At 50.5% G+C, this 14,302-nt stretch overlaps 1 protein-coding gene across 3 annotated transcripts; it reads left to right on the top strand.

The window, feature by feature from the left end:
* Positions 1-266: 266 nt before the first annotated feature.
* LOC135449872 (microsomal triglyceride transfer protein-like) lies at positions 267-13,147 on the top strand. 3 transcript variants are annotated; one of them, XM_064717266.1, is made up of 18 exons: positions 267-448; positions 2,174-2,352; positions 3,604-3,747; positions 4,203-4,310; positions 4,849-4,965; positions 5,762-5,901; positions 5,979-6,132; positions 6,301-6,458; positions 6,657-6,822; positions 7,769-7,876; positions 7,990-8,202; positions 8,299-8,513; positions 9,088-9,185; positions 9,812-9,933; positions 10,329-10,556; positions 10,832-10,956; positions 11,166-11,336; positions 12,270-13,147. In XM_064717266.1, the coding sequence occupies exons 1-18, from the start codon at positions 382-384 to the stop codon at positions 12,415-12,417; spliced, it is 2,661 nt and encodes an 886-aa protein (XP_064573336.1). In that variant the 5' UTR covers positions 267-381; the 3' UTR covers positions 12,418-13,147. The 3 variants fall into 3 exon arrangements, with proteins under 3 accessions (XP_064573336.1, XP_064573334.1, XP_064573335.1); XM_064717264.1 differs by lacking the exon at positions 3,604-3,747 and having other exon boundaries at positions 274-448; XM_064717265.1 differs by lacking the exons at positions 3,604-3,747; positions 4,203-4,310 and having other exon boundaries at positions 274-448; positions 12,270-12,546.
* The last annotated feature ends 1,155 nt before the right edge of the window (positions 13,148-14,302 follow it).

Below are 14,302 nucleotides of genomic sequence, written 5' to 3'. Positions count from 1 at the left end.
AAGGAACTGTTTTCTATCCTGTGATGGGAAGAGACAGATCTCCAAAAGACAGAGCAGCTTTCTGAGCATCCCCCTCCCGCATCAGGACAAACTGACAATTCCTCCTCCCCTCAATGCTTCTGGCTGCTCTTTTTCTCCCAGCTTTCCTCCCCTCCCGCCGGCCTTTGGCTAACCTCAGCTGATTTCCAAACCCTCCGTGGCTGCTGGGGGTTGGTACAAAGGTTTAATTATTTCCCTTTCCCTGGTTAAGGCGGGGACGGGGAGAAGGTCGGGCCCCATCGCCCGGCACTGCTGATCTTGGCACTTTTGCTGTGCGGTTCCTCTCTCCCGGGCCCCTCCCTTCCCTGCCTCCTGCCCACTGGATGGGCCCTGGAGCCCACCATGGATCCACAGGCAGTTCGGGGATGCTTGTGCCTGCTTTGCTTTTCCCTCCTGAGAGCAGCAAAAGGTAAGAGAGGCTTTGGGCTGGTTTGGGACCAGGGACTCGATGGGGTCCGGATGCCCGGAGAGGTGAGATGCTCTCCCAGCATTTATCCTCCCAGGCTGCAGCCAAGCAAGGAATAGACTCTGGCAAACTGCACACAGCGTGAGCATCTCCTGAGGCTGGGAAATTCTGGGGATTGTGGAAGTCCTTTCCATAATGGGATGGGGAAAATCAGAGAGCGGGAGCTTTTTAAACTATGCACAGTGCAGAACTCTAAAAATTCCTCAGTCTGTCTCACAGAGGAAAGCCCCAGGGACTGAGCTGGACTTCCATTGATTCATTTGTTGTTAAAAGCAGCAAAGCTGTAAAACATTTCAGAAGTCCAGCAAGTGCATCAAATTTGCAAGAGAATTTCAAGTGACTTCAGAAAACAGATTTGACTGGTTTTGTCATGGCAAAGGCAACCATCCCCCCTTCAGTCACACTTGTGTATGAGCAAGAGAAGGGACTTCAAATAAGTCTAGAAAAAAATATTAAAGCAGAGAGTTTTGAACTAAAGCTGTCCCACCAACTTCATTTTGCCTTAGCACTGAGACAGTGATTTAATTAGGAGTTAGAAGTTCCAAATTGAAAACTCATAAGATGAAGGATTCAGCTTCTTTTCTCCCCTAAAAGTGTTGATTGTACCCTAGTTAATGCCCAGTGCTGAAAAGGCACTGGAGATATCCCTCCTGTCCATGGATATGCTCAGGAAACTTCCCTTCAGGATTAAAGTGTGTTTCTTTGGCATTTCTAAAAGTGCCCAAGCAGAGCTGCTGCTCCAGCCATCCTTTTTGAGGCAGGGCTGGAAACACGAGCAGGAATCAGCTGTCAGCCTGGAGATCACCCAAACATCCAAACCCCAGGCACAAATATTTGCCCAGGAAAACCTTCCCATGACCTAACCTTTCCTCCCAGGGGGTGGAGTGACCCAGGTCATCAGCACCTGCAAGTCCAGGTGCCCTCTGGGATGGAGGTGATCCATTGTCACCATCGAGTCAGGAACAGCAGTGGAAGTGACACAATTCCATACTGATCAGAAGACCAAAAACTTACTTTATTACAGTCTCATTATATTTATAACCAACACAATTCATCCAGAATCTGATTGGTTTTTAATAACATTTGTCACTCACTTGGTTAATTAAGGAACTGCTGTTGTAGGGGCTTCTCTGATGTGGGTGTAATTAGTATTGACTCTAAGATGTAGAAGGTTAAATGATTGTTTTATTTTTTATACTATATTATTATTATATTTTTAAGAAGCTCATAACTTTCTTTAGTTTGTTTGATACAGCTTTGACCTTATTGGTTAAATAATTAAAACACTATTACTCTTTGGTAAATAAATCTCTATAATACATTCTATATATGCTTAGTAACAGGTGTAGCAGGTGGAGATAAGAATTGTTTCAATTCTTTCTCTGAGCTTTTTCGCAGCCTTCCCCAGGGATAAATGCCTGGGAAAGCCTGTGCCTGTTCTCTGTAGCCAGAGAGCTGCTGCCACAAAGGACCACCATTCTAAACTCCTCATGAAAAACAACTGTTCAAAACACCAGCTGCAAAACCTTAAGATAAGAATTGGTTTGATTCCTTTCTCTGAGCTTCTCACAGCTTTTCCCAGGACGATGCCTGGGGAACGATCTGTTTCTCTCTCTCAGCATCCACAATCCACGACTGCTTCCCTCCAATGCTTCCATCTTTCCCCAGGGAATCTGCTGCCTTCTTTCCATCCCAGGAGCCTGTATCAGTACCAGTACTCCCTGGCTGTCCAGCTGCAGCACGCCTCCACACCATCCCCGTGGGGGGCCCGGCTGCAGGCTGAGGCACTGATCCATCTGCAGCAGCTCTGGAGGGACCCAGGTGGGGAGGAACTGCTCCAGCTTCAGGTGGGTACAGGGGGATACAGGGGTGTACAGCTATCCCAGCTAGGAATTCTTGCTGGGAACACCCCAGGAGCTGAAACCCTGTTGGTTTTTCTGGGTCTGGATTGAAGGCACTTGAGAGAGTAACTCATGTTCAGATTCAGGTGTTTATTATTTCTTATCAGTAAAACAGTCTCACTGCTGTGAGTTTGGCCGCTGTGGTCACCAATTGTTGTGGTGTTGTGGGTCCCCAGGATGAGGTGAGAGATGAGAATCTGACTGCAAGTTTTTAGAAGACTGATAGTACATTACATATTACTTCTTCTTCTTACCTCCCCGTCTAGTTCTGTCTTACCTCCCATTCTTGTTTCTTAAAGTCCCCTTCTTGTTTCTTACACTCTACTAAAGAGAGAAAGGAGACATCAGGAGGCTAGACAAGAATGAATAATAAAACTCATGACAGACTCACAGAGTCAAACACAGCTGGCTGGGATTGGTCATTAAGTAAAAACAAGTCATATGGAACCAATCCAAGATGCACCTGTTGGTCAGCAACCTCCAGACCACATTCCAAGAAATCAGATAATTTTTATCATTTACATTCCTTTTCTGAGGCTTCTCAGCCTCTCAGGAGAAAAATCCTGAAGGGATTTTTAGAAAATATCACAGTGACAGGCAGCTTTTCATTAGAAGGCACCAAATGGCCAACAATCTCTTGTTCCAAGGGCTTTTAAGACTAAACTATCCAATTAAGAACTGACACCTGGATAATTTTCCCTTTTAACCCAATAACTGATCCCACAGAGCTGCAATGGGGACTTTTCCACCCAATTACAAAATGCCACCCATACCCATGGAGAAGGAGGAAGAAGCAGCAGGAAGAAGAAACCCAGGATGACACCCTGTGCCCTCCATCTTGCTTCCATCCACAACACACTAAAAATCCCAAAACCTCAATTTCTCACCAAGTGATACAGCTGCACTGCTCTCTATAATCTATTGCACACTTTTGTGGGTTCCAGTCCATTCTGGAGTGTAGGAAACTTTCTCCATGAATGAGGGACAATGTCAGGGCTCCCCTGGGGGTCAGGGCACCCCAGAGCACACAGAGAAATATTCCCACTGCTCTGGGTTTCCACACAACCCTCTCTATTTCTAGCCCATGGCGGCTGAAAAATGATCTCTCTGACCAAATTCACTGCCTGCAGGGGAAATGCACACCAGCCTCAGAGCAGACACTTGGTCACTGCTTTCTGCCATACTCTGCTGTTGTAGATCCATGACCTGAAGGCCCAACACCAGCCAGAAGAGGAGAGGAGCCAGGACAGCACTGGAGGCTCCCCTGTAGAGATTGCACTGAGCCCAGAGGCACAGGCAGAGCTCCAGCAGCCAGTGTTCATCTCCTGGAGCAGTGGCAAGGTCAGCTGGACACCTCCTGGGCTTGTTCATGCCCTCTGCAAAGCATTCCTGTCTCATCCTAGATTTTCTGGGCTATGAAGCCCATGGGACCTCCTGCTCCCCCTCTGATTTCAGAGCAGAAGGAACTGGCCAATGTTGGACCCTACAAGGAGTCCCATGTTCCAGAAGGACTCACCTGGAGCTGCAGAATCCCATGTTAAAGCTCTTCAGCCCTAACCATGGGACATAAGCTCCTTTCTGACCTTCTCCTCTGAGGCTGTGGAACCCCAGAGTGGGAAAGAAAGGGAAATTTTGTGTTCCTGCATTCACAGACCTCATGCTATTGAGGGATAAGGGCCTCCTTGAGAAAATTCCTCAGGTGTCTGCAGGGTGTTCTCAGGTTCCCTTTTGTCAGGGAAGGCAGCAGGGACCCCAGAGATGTCCCCTCAGCCAGGCACCCCCTCCTGCCCTCCCAGGTCAAAGCTTTCTACGGGAATGAAGCAGAAAACATCCTGATCTCCAACCTGAAACGAGGCATCACCAGTCTGTTCCAGCTTCAGCCCCATGCCAGCACCACAGTGGAGGTAGGTCCAGAGCTGGGACCAAAATCCAGAGATGTACCAGGAGAGCTGGCCCTGGAGCCCAGCCAGCCCACGAGCTTCAGAAGAGGGGGCAAAGTTCAGAATAAATAACATTGGGTCTGCTCCTCCAACAGGTCTGTAAGCAAGGATGACTCTTGGAAAGGCAGATGACTTAAAATAAAATAACCTAATGTTCAGCAATTGGCACCCCTTACAAAATCATAGCCTTTCCCTGGACAGTAGGAACAGCAGAGGGAAACTCCACAAGCATTCCTGCCAATAGGATTTGCTTTGCCAGCAGCCAGCTGGAATGACCTGTGAACACCTCAGAACCCCAAATGCAGTCACTGAGATGGTTAATTAAATCTTAATTTAGAACCTGAATTTGCAAAGATGACTGGATGGACTTGGACCTGTTCAACCAGCCCCTGATGGTTCTCACATTCTGGATTTTAGCTGCTGTTCTCTTTGCTAAGTTGGCCTTTGTGTCTGTCCTCTCCATAGAGTTTAATATTCATGCTCACCCCCATTTGTGTTTCAGGAAGATGCCTCTGGAAGCTGCCAGGTCACCTACACCGTGTCCAACCATTCCATCATCAAGACCAAAGATCTCCTCAGCTGCTCGAAGCCCAAGTCTGGATTCACCTCCATGAACAAAGCAAGTCCATTGCTCTCACTGTGGGGGGCTCAGCAGGGCCACCCCTAAAATACTTTGGCAGGTGGGCTTGGATTCCCATTCCCAGCTGGCTTCAGCCTTCTGCAGCAGCTTGGGATGGGACTCTTAGACCCATCCCAAAGTGGGATGCACCAACATCCCTCAGGAGGGACTCGAGGTGGGAAGGAGCAGTGAAGGTGCTCTGGGTCACCCCATCCCCGCTCTTGTTATCAGTTCTGAGCTGGCAGCTGATCCTGCTTGGGAAGCTGGACATGCAGGGATGGTTTCTGGGTCTTGTTGTATGGGCGATTAGTTTGACAGGATTCTGTTTTGCTGAAAGCAGTAGCCTGTGCTCAGCCCTGATATAAACAGATGAAATCCCGTGGGTCTTAATGCAGTCATACCTGCCATAACCAAAATTTAGGAGTTTTTTTGAAAATATACAAATTCTACTGAATTCAATGTAAAAATGGACATTCCCATGGAGACCCCAGGGGCCCTGGCAGGGGTCTCAACACCTCCTTGTTGTGCAAGTCAATGTGGTGTCACCACTCTGTCTGCCTGCATCAGCCATGGCTGGGGGCATCCCCTTGCTGATCCTCACCTGGTGTTGCCTTCTCCCACATCTGGGAAGAAGGCGTGCTCTTATGGATTTTCCTTTCCTACATTTTCCAAGTGAAGTAGGTGACTTGGTGGGCTGGGAAGTTCTTTTCCTGCTAATGTAAAGAGAGAAATCTCCTGGGGAGAGGGCAAGGGGAATAAAAGATTGCTTTTTTCCTCATTGCCTTTCTTTCCCAAGATTTTTGGAGTGGAGTGGCAGCCCTTCAGCAGAAGCCAGTACGTGGTGAGGGACAGCCTGCTGCAGTCAGTCCTGGCAGAGGAAAGCCACGTGGTGGCTCCAGCCCTGAGATCCCGCTCCGGCATCAAAATCAGTTCAAGGTGAAGGATGATCCCAACCCCTGGCTGTGGAGGGTGGAAATCACAAAACTTCCCATTGACTGTTTCTCCCTTCACAGGCAGCAGCTCCAGCTGGTGTCTCCTGCAGTGCAAGGGCTGGCAGAGGCATCTGGACAAAGCCTTGAGAATGTGCTGGCTGGCACAGGGGCACAGCCCCAGCCCCTGGGCATGGCCAGCCTGCCCTTCAGGAGGGTCTGCACGCACTGCCCGTCGGTCAGTGATGCTGCTGAGCCCCAAAACTCCCCCTCAAGCTGGGCACTCGTGGGGTTTGGGGTTAAACCCCAGTGGTGCTTTTGGAGGGACTGCTTTGGTGCAAATGTTACCCTGTGATAACATGGGAAAAGAGGCTAAATCCCCCCCTAACAAACCTCACCTTTGCAGCTGAGAGCCTTCCTGAAGGCGTTTGACAGGCAGAGAGTCAGAACAGACACCTCGAGGGTGGCGACAGCCTGGCAGTTCCAGAGGTTCATCCAGATGCTGCGCAGCGCCAAGAAGAGGGATGTGCTGCAGCTGCTGAGGAGAGCCCCCGAGGAGGCACGGTGAGAACCCCTGGAGCTGTGTCTCCAAAATTCCGAGCGCTGGGCAAGACAGACGGGGATGGTTGGTGCTGCTCCATGGCAGCTTCTCCATCCTGGCTAGTGGCAGTGCTCTCTGGCTTCTCCTAATGCCTGTCCTGTCCAAGCACTGCAGGGTTTTTGTGGGCTGTGCCTCTGCTGACTTCCCTCCTCCTGCTCCAGCCCCTTCCTGGTGGAGGCAGCGGTGGCCACACAATCGGTGGCTTCCTTGGCAGCGCTCTCAGATTTCCTGGATTTCAGCCAGGAGCCCAAATCCATCCTGGAGAAGTTTCTCTATGCAGCAGCTTTCTCTCCCCGGCCTTCAGGAGAGCTTCTCCAGCTCGTCCTGGTGAGTATGGACATCTCCTTCTCTTCCCCATCCTGGGATGGATCCACCATGGAACAAGGAAAACGTTTCTGTAGAAATTGATTTTCCTGCTCATGGGATTGTTTCATGTGCATTTAACGGGATGGGAGTAGATGCTTTCCAGAGGAAAAGAATCCAGCAGAAGATGCTTTGTATCAGTGCATTAAAGATAATAAAATCTCAATTTAGAGCCCAAGCATTTTATCCAATTAAATCATGCATGGCCTCCTTCAAGGCAGGTAAGTACTAATTTTTCCTGACTGTGGGAATCCATAAAATTAGGGGGTTTTGGGAAAGCTGCAAAAGGCAGGCCCCAGAGGCAGTAGAACTGTGATTAGGGCTAAGCAGGAGCCATGAGATTGGTCAGCAGAAAAATTATTTAAAAAGTAGAAAAGGAAGGACAAATGAACAATGGTTTGTGTATTAACATTTGTCTAGAATAACTCCCTAAGCTACAGAAAAGTTTATCTAGCAAGATATTAGGAAGGTTGAAGCTTAATAATGGAGCTCTGTGCATTGTGTTTAAGGCTCACAAGCAGGTATTGTATTTGAAATAAGCAAGAATTGTTTTAACCAAAGGTACCTGTGCTTATAGTGGTTGGATGGAACTACTGTCAATGTGCTTTTGCTTTGTGTGATTGGTCAAGAAGCTTATAAAGTAAATTGTACCAATAAGTTCTTTGTCTGCTGCCTGGAATGTGAGCTGCTGGCATCTTCCCATTGTCATAACCATGTAATGAGACTGATGCTGGAAAATCAAACAGCTCAAGGCACATTCCACAGCAGCCCCATCCTGTTTGTGATTTGCACACAGCCCCCAGCCAGTGACACCTGACTTGCTTTTGAGATAAGAGGTAAAGCATACTCTTTATCTTTTTTTCTTTTTTTTTTTCCCCTAATTTCTTTTTTCCTGCTTCCTGATACCCAGGACAAGCTGGATGGGAAGCAGCTGGCACCTGAGATCTGGGAGACAGGAATAGTTGCTCTGGGCTCTCTGGTGGGCAAGCTGTGCCAGCAGAAGCTCTGTGGGCTGCAGGTGGGTCCTCTGCAGTCCCTCACACTTGGGTTTTTGGGACACCCCCCAATTTCAGGGGTGCCCAGAATATCTCCTGTCCCTCACCTCCCTCTCCTCCTGCAAATCCCAAGCAGGTGGTGGAGCGTGGGGTGGAAACCATCCTTAGGGGGCTCAGAGGTGCCCAGGAGGAGCCCAGGGTGGTCATTTCCCTGCTGGCCCTGGGGAATGCAAGGCTCCTTGAGACCATCCCGACCCTCCTGGAGCACGCTGAGGGCGGTCCCACGGCTGTCACCACCGCTGCCACCTCTGCCCTGCAGCGATTCCCCGCTCACCACATCTCCAGCAAGGTAGGAGAGCAGGTTGTGTGAGGCTTGGTGCTCCCCTGCCCACTCAAAGCCAAGCTGCCGGGGTGCACTTCACTCTTAATTACCCCTTCCCATCAGGTGAAGCAAGTGATGAGGAGGATTTTCCACCAGAAGAGGAAGAGTTATGACAAAACCTGTCGCCTGGCAGCTGCAGAAATCCTCCTGGATAACCACCCCCTGCCCATGGATGTCATCAACATCCTGCTGGCCACCACCGAGATGGAGACAGAGGTGGCCACGTTCCTGCTGCTGAAGGTGCAGAACAGCCTGCGTGACCACCACCACCTGGCAAGGTGGGGCTTGCAGGCACAGGGACATTTTCCCTCTGCTCTGCATCACCTTTTTCTCCTCCTCCTCCTCAATCCAGCTCTGGGGTTTGGACCAATAGATCTTTAACATGTGCTAGCATCACTTTGTGGGGCTGCCTGGACATTCTTGGAGTAATCAAAGGGATGCAGATGTCACATAGGCAGAACCTGATTTTGTCATCCTGTCCCATGGCAGCAGAACCCAGGCTTGTGGGTTCAGCAGAGTCCTTGGAGGCTGAAGCTCTGGCTCCCAGGGCAGTGCACAATTTGTGCCTGCAATAATCTTCCTGTCTGCACAGAACAAACCAAGCACTCACATTTTTCAGAGCCAAGCAAAAGCTGCACAAAAATATCTGCCTGGTTTATCCTAATAAACCAGAGGAAAAGGAAACTCCAGGGTAGCCTACATCTAAAGCTTTCATTTTTTACGCACACTGCTCTGGGCACTCAGCAACCATGAGAAATACTTTGGCAAATTATATTTCCTTCTGTGGTGACCACTGACCTCTTGCCTTCCCTCCCTCCCAGTGCTGACACATCCTTTCCCTCTCTTTTCCAGGAAGATACTGAAAGACATCATGGGAGACCCACGGATCAACAATTACAACTTCTTCTCCAAAGCTGGCATCTCCTCTTCTTTCTCAGGACCTCTGGCAGGTGACAGCACAAGGGACACCTTGGTCCCCTCAGATGGTTAAAGGACGGGTTGGTGGGAAAAGGCAGCTTCCAGAGGAGGATCCAGGTCTGTAGAATGCCCCAAAATCTCAGGGAGGTTTCTGAGAACGTCCCCCAGTACCAGAGATATGAACATGCCCTTCTCCAACACAAACTTTTGCCAAATCCTGCTGGTTTGAAAGAGGAACTTCAGCTGGAAATGAAACCAACAGCAGGCTGCTGGTGGGAGTTTCCGTGCTTTCCCTGACAAGTTCCATTGGTATTTTTAATAAGGTCTTCAGAGAGGAGGATTCTTGCACTGAGACTTAAAAGAAAGAATCAAATTTCAGAGACTGCAAAAAGCAGAACTTGCTAAATATCTGCTGAATTCTTCACCCCTCATTTCTGTCCCTCTTCAAATTAGCTCAGTCTGGCCTTGCAGAGGGTCAGTGAAGGTGGAATAGCCAGGGAAAAAGAAAAACCAACCTTGCAATGCTGAATCATTTGAGTGTTGAGAAGATGCAGAGTGGTACCACAGGTTTGGGTTGGAGGGACCTTAAAGATCATCCTGTTAGCACCCCTTCCACCAGACACCCAGGGGTGCTCATGGGCATCTCTTTGCCCTTCAGTCACCCAGGACCTGACCTCCACTTTTGGGCTGGACCTGCTCTTTTTGGAGGGTGGATTCCTGAGGAAGAGCGTCTCCGACTTCTCCCTGCTCAGCCACGGCCAGCGGCTCCATGCAGCTCAGGTGCCACTGAGAGAGGGGCTGGGGGCTGCAGGGGGGTGACAGCACAACCCAGGGGTGCCACTGCTGTCCCTGTGTCCCCTCTTCACCTCCTCGTGGTGCTTCGCCTCTATGCTCAGCACTTCCTGTGTCAGAAAAAGGCAAATTCCCAAATTGCTGGTGTGAAACCGGACTCCTGCTCTGGAGAGGGGAGCCCCCTGCTCCCCAAAAACCAGAGGATGCCACACTGGCACCTCAGGGTGCTCAGGGAAGGTTTGGATGCCACACTGGTACCTCGGGGTGCTCAGGGATGGCTTGGATGCCTCAGTGGCACCTCAGGGTGCTCAGGGATGGCTTGGATGCCTCGCCCAAGTCACTCCATCGCTGATGTCCTGCTCCTGTCCACTTCTGTCTTCCAGGTGACTTTTGAAGCACAAGGGATGGAGTCGATGATGGGGGAAAGCCTCTCGGAAGGAGAAGAGGAGCCAGAGCTCATGGCTGGGATGGTAGCCACCTTCTTTGACGTCCAGCTGCGGCCAATTGTCTTCTTCCAGGGATACACAGACCTGATGGGCAAGGTCCTGCTGAGCAGTGGAGAGCCCACCTGTGTGGTCAGGGGGAACCTCCTGCTGATGGACCATCACCAGGTACTGGATGGGGAGGAAGCAGTGGCCTGTCTGCACATCCCAAATGAGCCTGTGGATGTTGCACACCACAAACACGGATCTAAGAGCGAGGTGGCACTGCCAGATGTGTCTTGGGGTCGGTAAAGCAGTGGGATGGCTTGTTCTGCCATGGGAGACCGTGGCTGAGGTGCAGGGCTGTGATGGACATTCCCAGCAGCCACAAGGCCCTGCTGGTGCCAGCACTCATCCAGGAGCAGTGCCTGGCCACAGGGAGCTCTGCCTTTTCCATCTTCCAGGTCATTCCTCTGCAGTCTGGCCTCCAAGTGACCGTCAAACTCCAGGGTGGGCTGGGGCTGGACATCTCAGCTGACATGGATGTGAGCATTTGGGAGCAGGAACTGAAAACCAGCGTCAATGCCAGGTCAGCCTGGCTCTGGGAATGGGAATACCTGGGGGTCAAGGGTGGATTTCCACTGCTCCCTGCTCTTCTCCTGGTGGGTCCAGCCTTTCCTGATGTTTACAGAGACATTTTCCATGGCCAGACTTCTAACTGAGGTGTTTATGGAGTTGTTGGGTGCCCAGCTCAGGCCATTGCTCCATGATCAGACCCTACATGCTTCTCTCTCCCAGGGGAAGCCTTGCCATGGATTTCCAGGCAGAACTGGATTCCCCTTTGCTCCAAGCCACCCTGAGGAGCCAGACAGAGGTGGAGACCTCCATCCACTTTGACACCCAGCTGAGGTTTTCCAGCAGCCCCATGCTCATGTGCCTGCAGCTGAGAGAGGAGCAGGTCCCATACAGGTAGCACCAGATCCTGCAGAAACATCCTGGTGGGCTTGAGAGAAAGGAGGGAAGAGGAGAGAATTAATGGTTGCACTTATTAGGTGGGAATTGGTAGGGGTGAGGGAGGGGCACCACAAGTTTCTGATATGGGCAGAAGCATCATCTGTGATGGTGTTTACCTCCCTTGGATGAGGGAAGAGATGAGGATCTGACTCCATGTTTCAGAAGGCTTGATTTATTATTTTATGATATATATTACATTACAACTATACTAAAAGAGTAGAAACAAGGATTTCATCAGAAGGCTGGCTAAGAATAGAAAAGAAAGAATGATAACAAAGGCAGCTGTTTAGGACTGTCTGTCTAAGCCAGCTGGGCTATGATTGGCCATTAATTACAAACATCCAACATGGGCCAATCACAGATCCACCTGTTGCATTCCATAGCAGCAGATAATCATTGTTTACATTTTGTTCCTGTGGCCTCTCAGCTTCTCAGGAGGAAAAATCCTAAGGAAAGGATTTTTCATGAAAAGATGTCTCTGACAATCATCCATAAGTGTTGCTCTGATTTCTTAAGATTCTCTATGCCTTCTGATGTTGACATTCTTGTAGCAAACTTTCTCACGCACTTTCTGTAAATAACTGATTGTTTTGCATTCTTTTTTAGAAGAGGACAAATTTGACTGACTGTTGGTTTGTCCAGTGTCATTGGAGAGGTGACACTGTCACCCTCCAATCCACTGTCACTTTTAGCAATCTATAAATGTTGGAGCCAGAAAATAAATTTCCCTTTTCCTCACCTTGAGAGCAGCGGTGTGTGCACTCGTGTTGTTTCGTGTCCTATAGCGACACATGAGACCATCAGGAGATGGTGACTGGGAGGAGAAGGGTGAGACCCACCACCCCCACCAGAGGCTCCTGACCGTGCTGCTGTCCCTTTGTCCCACAGGGAAGTGCTCTCAGTGTCCCAGTCTGCCGGGAGCCGGAGCAGCACCGCTCGGAGGGGCCGGCGCGGCGCCGTGCCCGGGAGGGAATTTGCCTTGCACCAAACCAACTCCAAGGTCTGCAACATCCTGCTGGCTGCAGAAAAGGAATAGGGAGCCAGAGCACCTTGGGATTCAGCTCCACAACCATGTTTGAATGAGGAAAATGCTGCAATAAGGATACCAGAAGGATGATGAGGAAGGACAAGAGGAGCTGCTGAAGAACAGACGCACCCCATGCCCCCAAACCTGCCCTCACACCCCAAAGGCTCAGATTTCCCCCTCCTGGACTCCTCTCTTTCATGGGCCAGGGCCTTGCTGGAAGTCAAGCTTTTCCTCATGAAAAACAGTCTTGTTTTGCAAGTGGATGAGTTTCTGAGAGCCCAAGAAACCCTCCTGGAGGACTGCATCCCAAAATGCTGAGTTTTCTCCCTGTTTACCAAAGCTGTCAGGAGGGGACACATCTGCAGCTGGATGGAAGTCCCCAGTGGAGGGAATAAATGACCTTCCTTGCCCAAGCTGGATTGTTGTCATCCACCCCACCCAACACCTCCAGGATCAGAGTGATGCTGGTGAGGAAAAGCAGCATTTCTCCAATTCCTTCCTGATAATAATGTGCCTTGGAAGTCTTTTTAGCCCTTTTTTTGTGGTGTGTGTGCTACAAAACAAGCTTTTTAGGAAAGAAAAGAGGGATATGGAGTATATATTCTTCTGTTAATTATGAGCCTGAAATGTTAGCACTGAGTCTCCTGGTTCAGGGGAGGAGGCTTGCCTGGTTTTCCATCTGGAGACACCAATTACAAGTGCTTCGGTTATGCACAGAAATAAATGTCCTGTATTTTCATATGTCTCTATTTGACTCATAAGTCTCCTGGACACATGGAAGGGCAGAAGGGGGAGGTACTTCCAGCAAGAACCTGCTTTCTAGGTCTGCATTTAGGGTGCTCCCTTTCCTCTTCCTCCTCCTCTAGAGATTGACAAAGGCAGATTTGCCATCCAGCTGATATTTACCCCACATCAGCTGAACTCCTAGTCCCAAAGGATACCTGCCCTGCCAGAGGGACCAGGTCCTGTAGCTGGGATTGGTGTTGGGAATGTGTTTCCAGACCCTTTGGAAGGGGTGAGGACATCTGAATACAGATTTCACCAGTTTGCATTGCTGCTGGAAGCTTTGCTGTCCTGCTGAATCCTGATGTTTTCCAAGCCCTCACAAGGATTTTATTTTTCCCCCAGTCCTGTTTAGAAGCTCAAACAGCAATGAAGGACCATGGCCCTTTTGGTGAAGTCACCCATTTCCTTGGCAATGGCTCCAACCCCTCCCAGAAGGGACCTCTCAGCCCCAGGTCCCCAGTAACGGTGACATTGTGCCCGCAGAGCTGGAATGGAGTCCCCTCGGTTTGGATGGGCAGAAAGGGACCAGGATGTGAATTTATTTTATCCAGCCTGTTCCAGTGCTTGACAACCCTCTCTGTGAAGGAATTTTCCCTCATTTCCAGCCTCCCCTGGCACAGCCTGAGGCCCTTTCCTGTCCCTATTCCCTGGCAGCACAGCCCGACCCCCCTGGCTGTCCCCTCCTGGCAGGAGTTGCGCAGAGCCACAAGGGCCCCCTGAGCCTCCTTTGCTCCAGGCTGAGCCCCTTGCCAGTTCCCTCAGCCTCCCAAGGAGTCCCTCCATCCAGCAGCGAGGGAAAGGGACAATCGGGCAGGGTTGGAGTGCCAGGTGTGACTGCTGGTGAGGATCCCCCAGGGCAGCCTCTGTCCATCCATCTCCCAGGGATGTCGCAGCGCTCCTGTGGCCCCTCCAGGAGCCGCATTCCGTGTGGAGCTGCAGAGCAGCAGTGACCTCCAGCGGCTGCAGCCGCATCCCAAACCCTCGCTCCGGCTCCTAGGGATGTCCCACGAGCGCCACAGGAGCTCCAGGGACCTCTGTGATGGACCAGGGCTGGCCCTGGGCAGCTCTCACCGCCCTGAGCCGGGTTTGGGGTGGCCGTCCCCTCCTG

The sequence above is a fragment of the Zonotrichia leucophrys genome, chromosome 6 (assembly GCF_028769735.1).
Source record: "Zonotrichia leucophrys gambelii isolate GWCS_2022_RI chromosome 6, RI_Zleu_2.0, whole genome shotgun sequence".
NCBI classification, from domain to species: domain Eukaryota; kingdom Metazoa; phylum Chordata; class Aves; order Passeriformes; family Passerellidae; genus Zonotrichia; species Zonotrichia leucophrys.
Note: the sequence above shows the minus strand (reverse complement) of the source record. Positions and strands in the feature narration are given on the sequence as shown.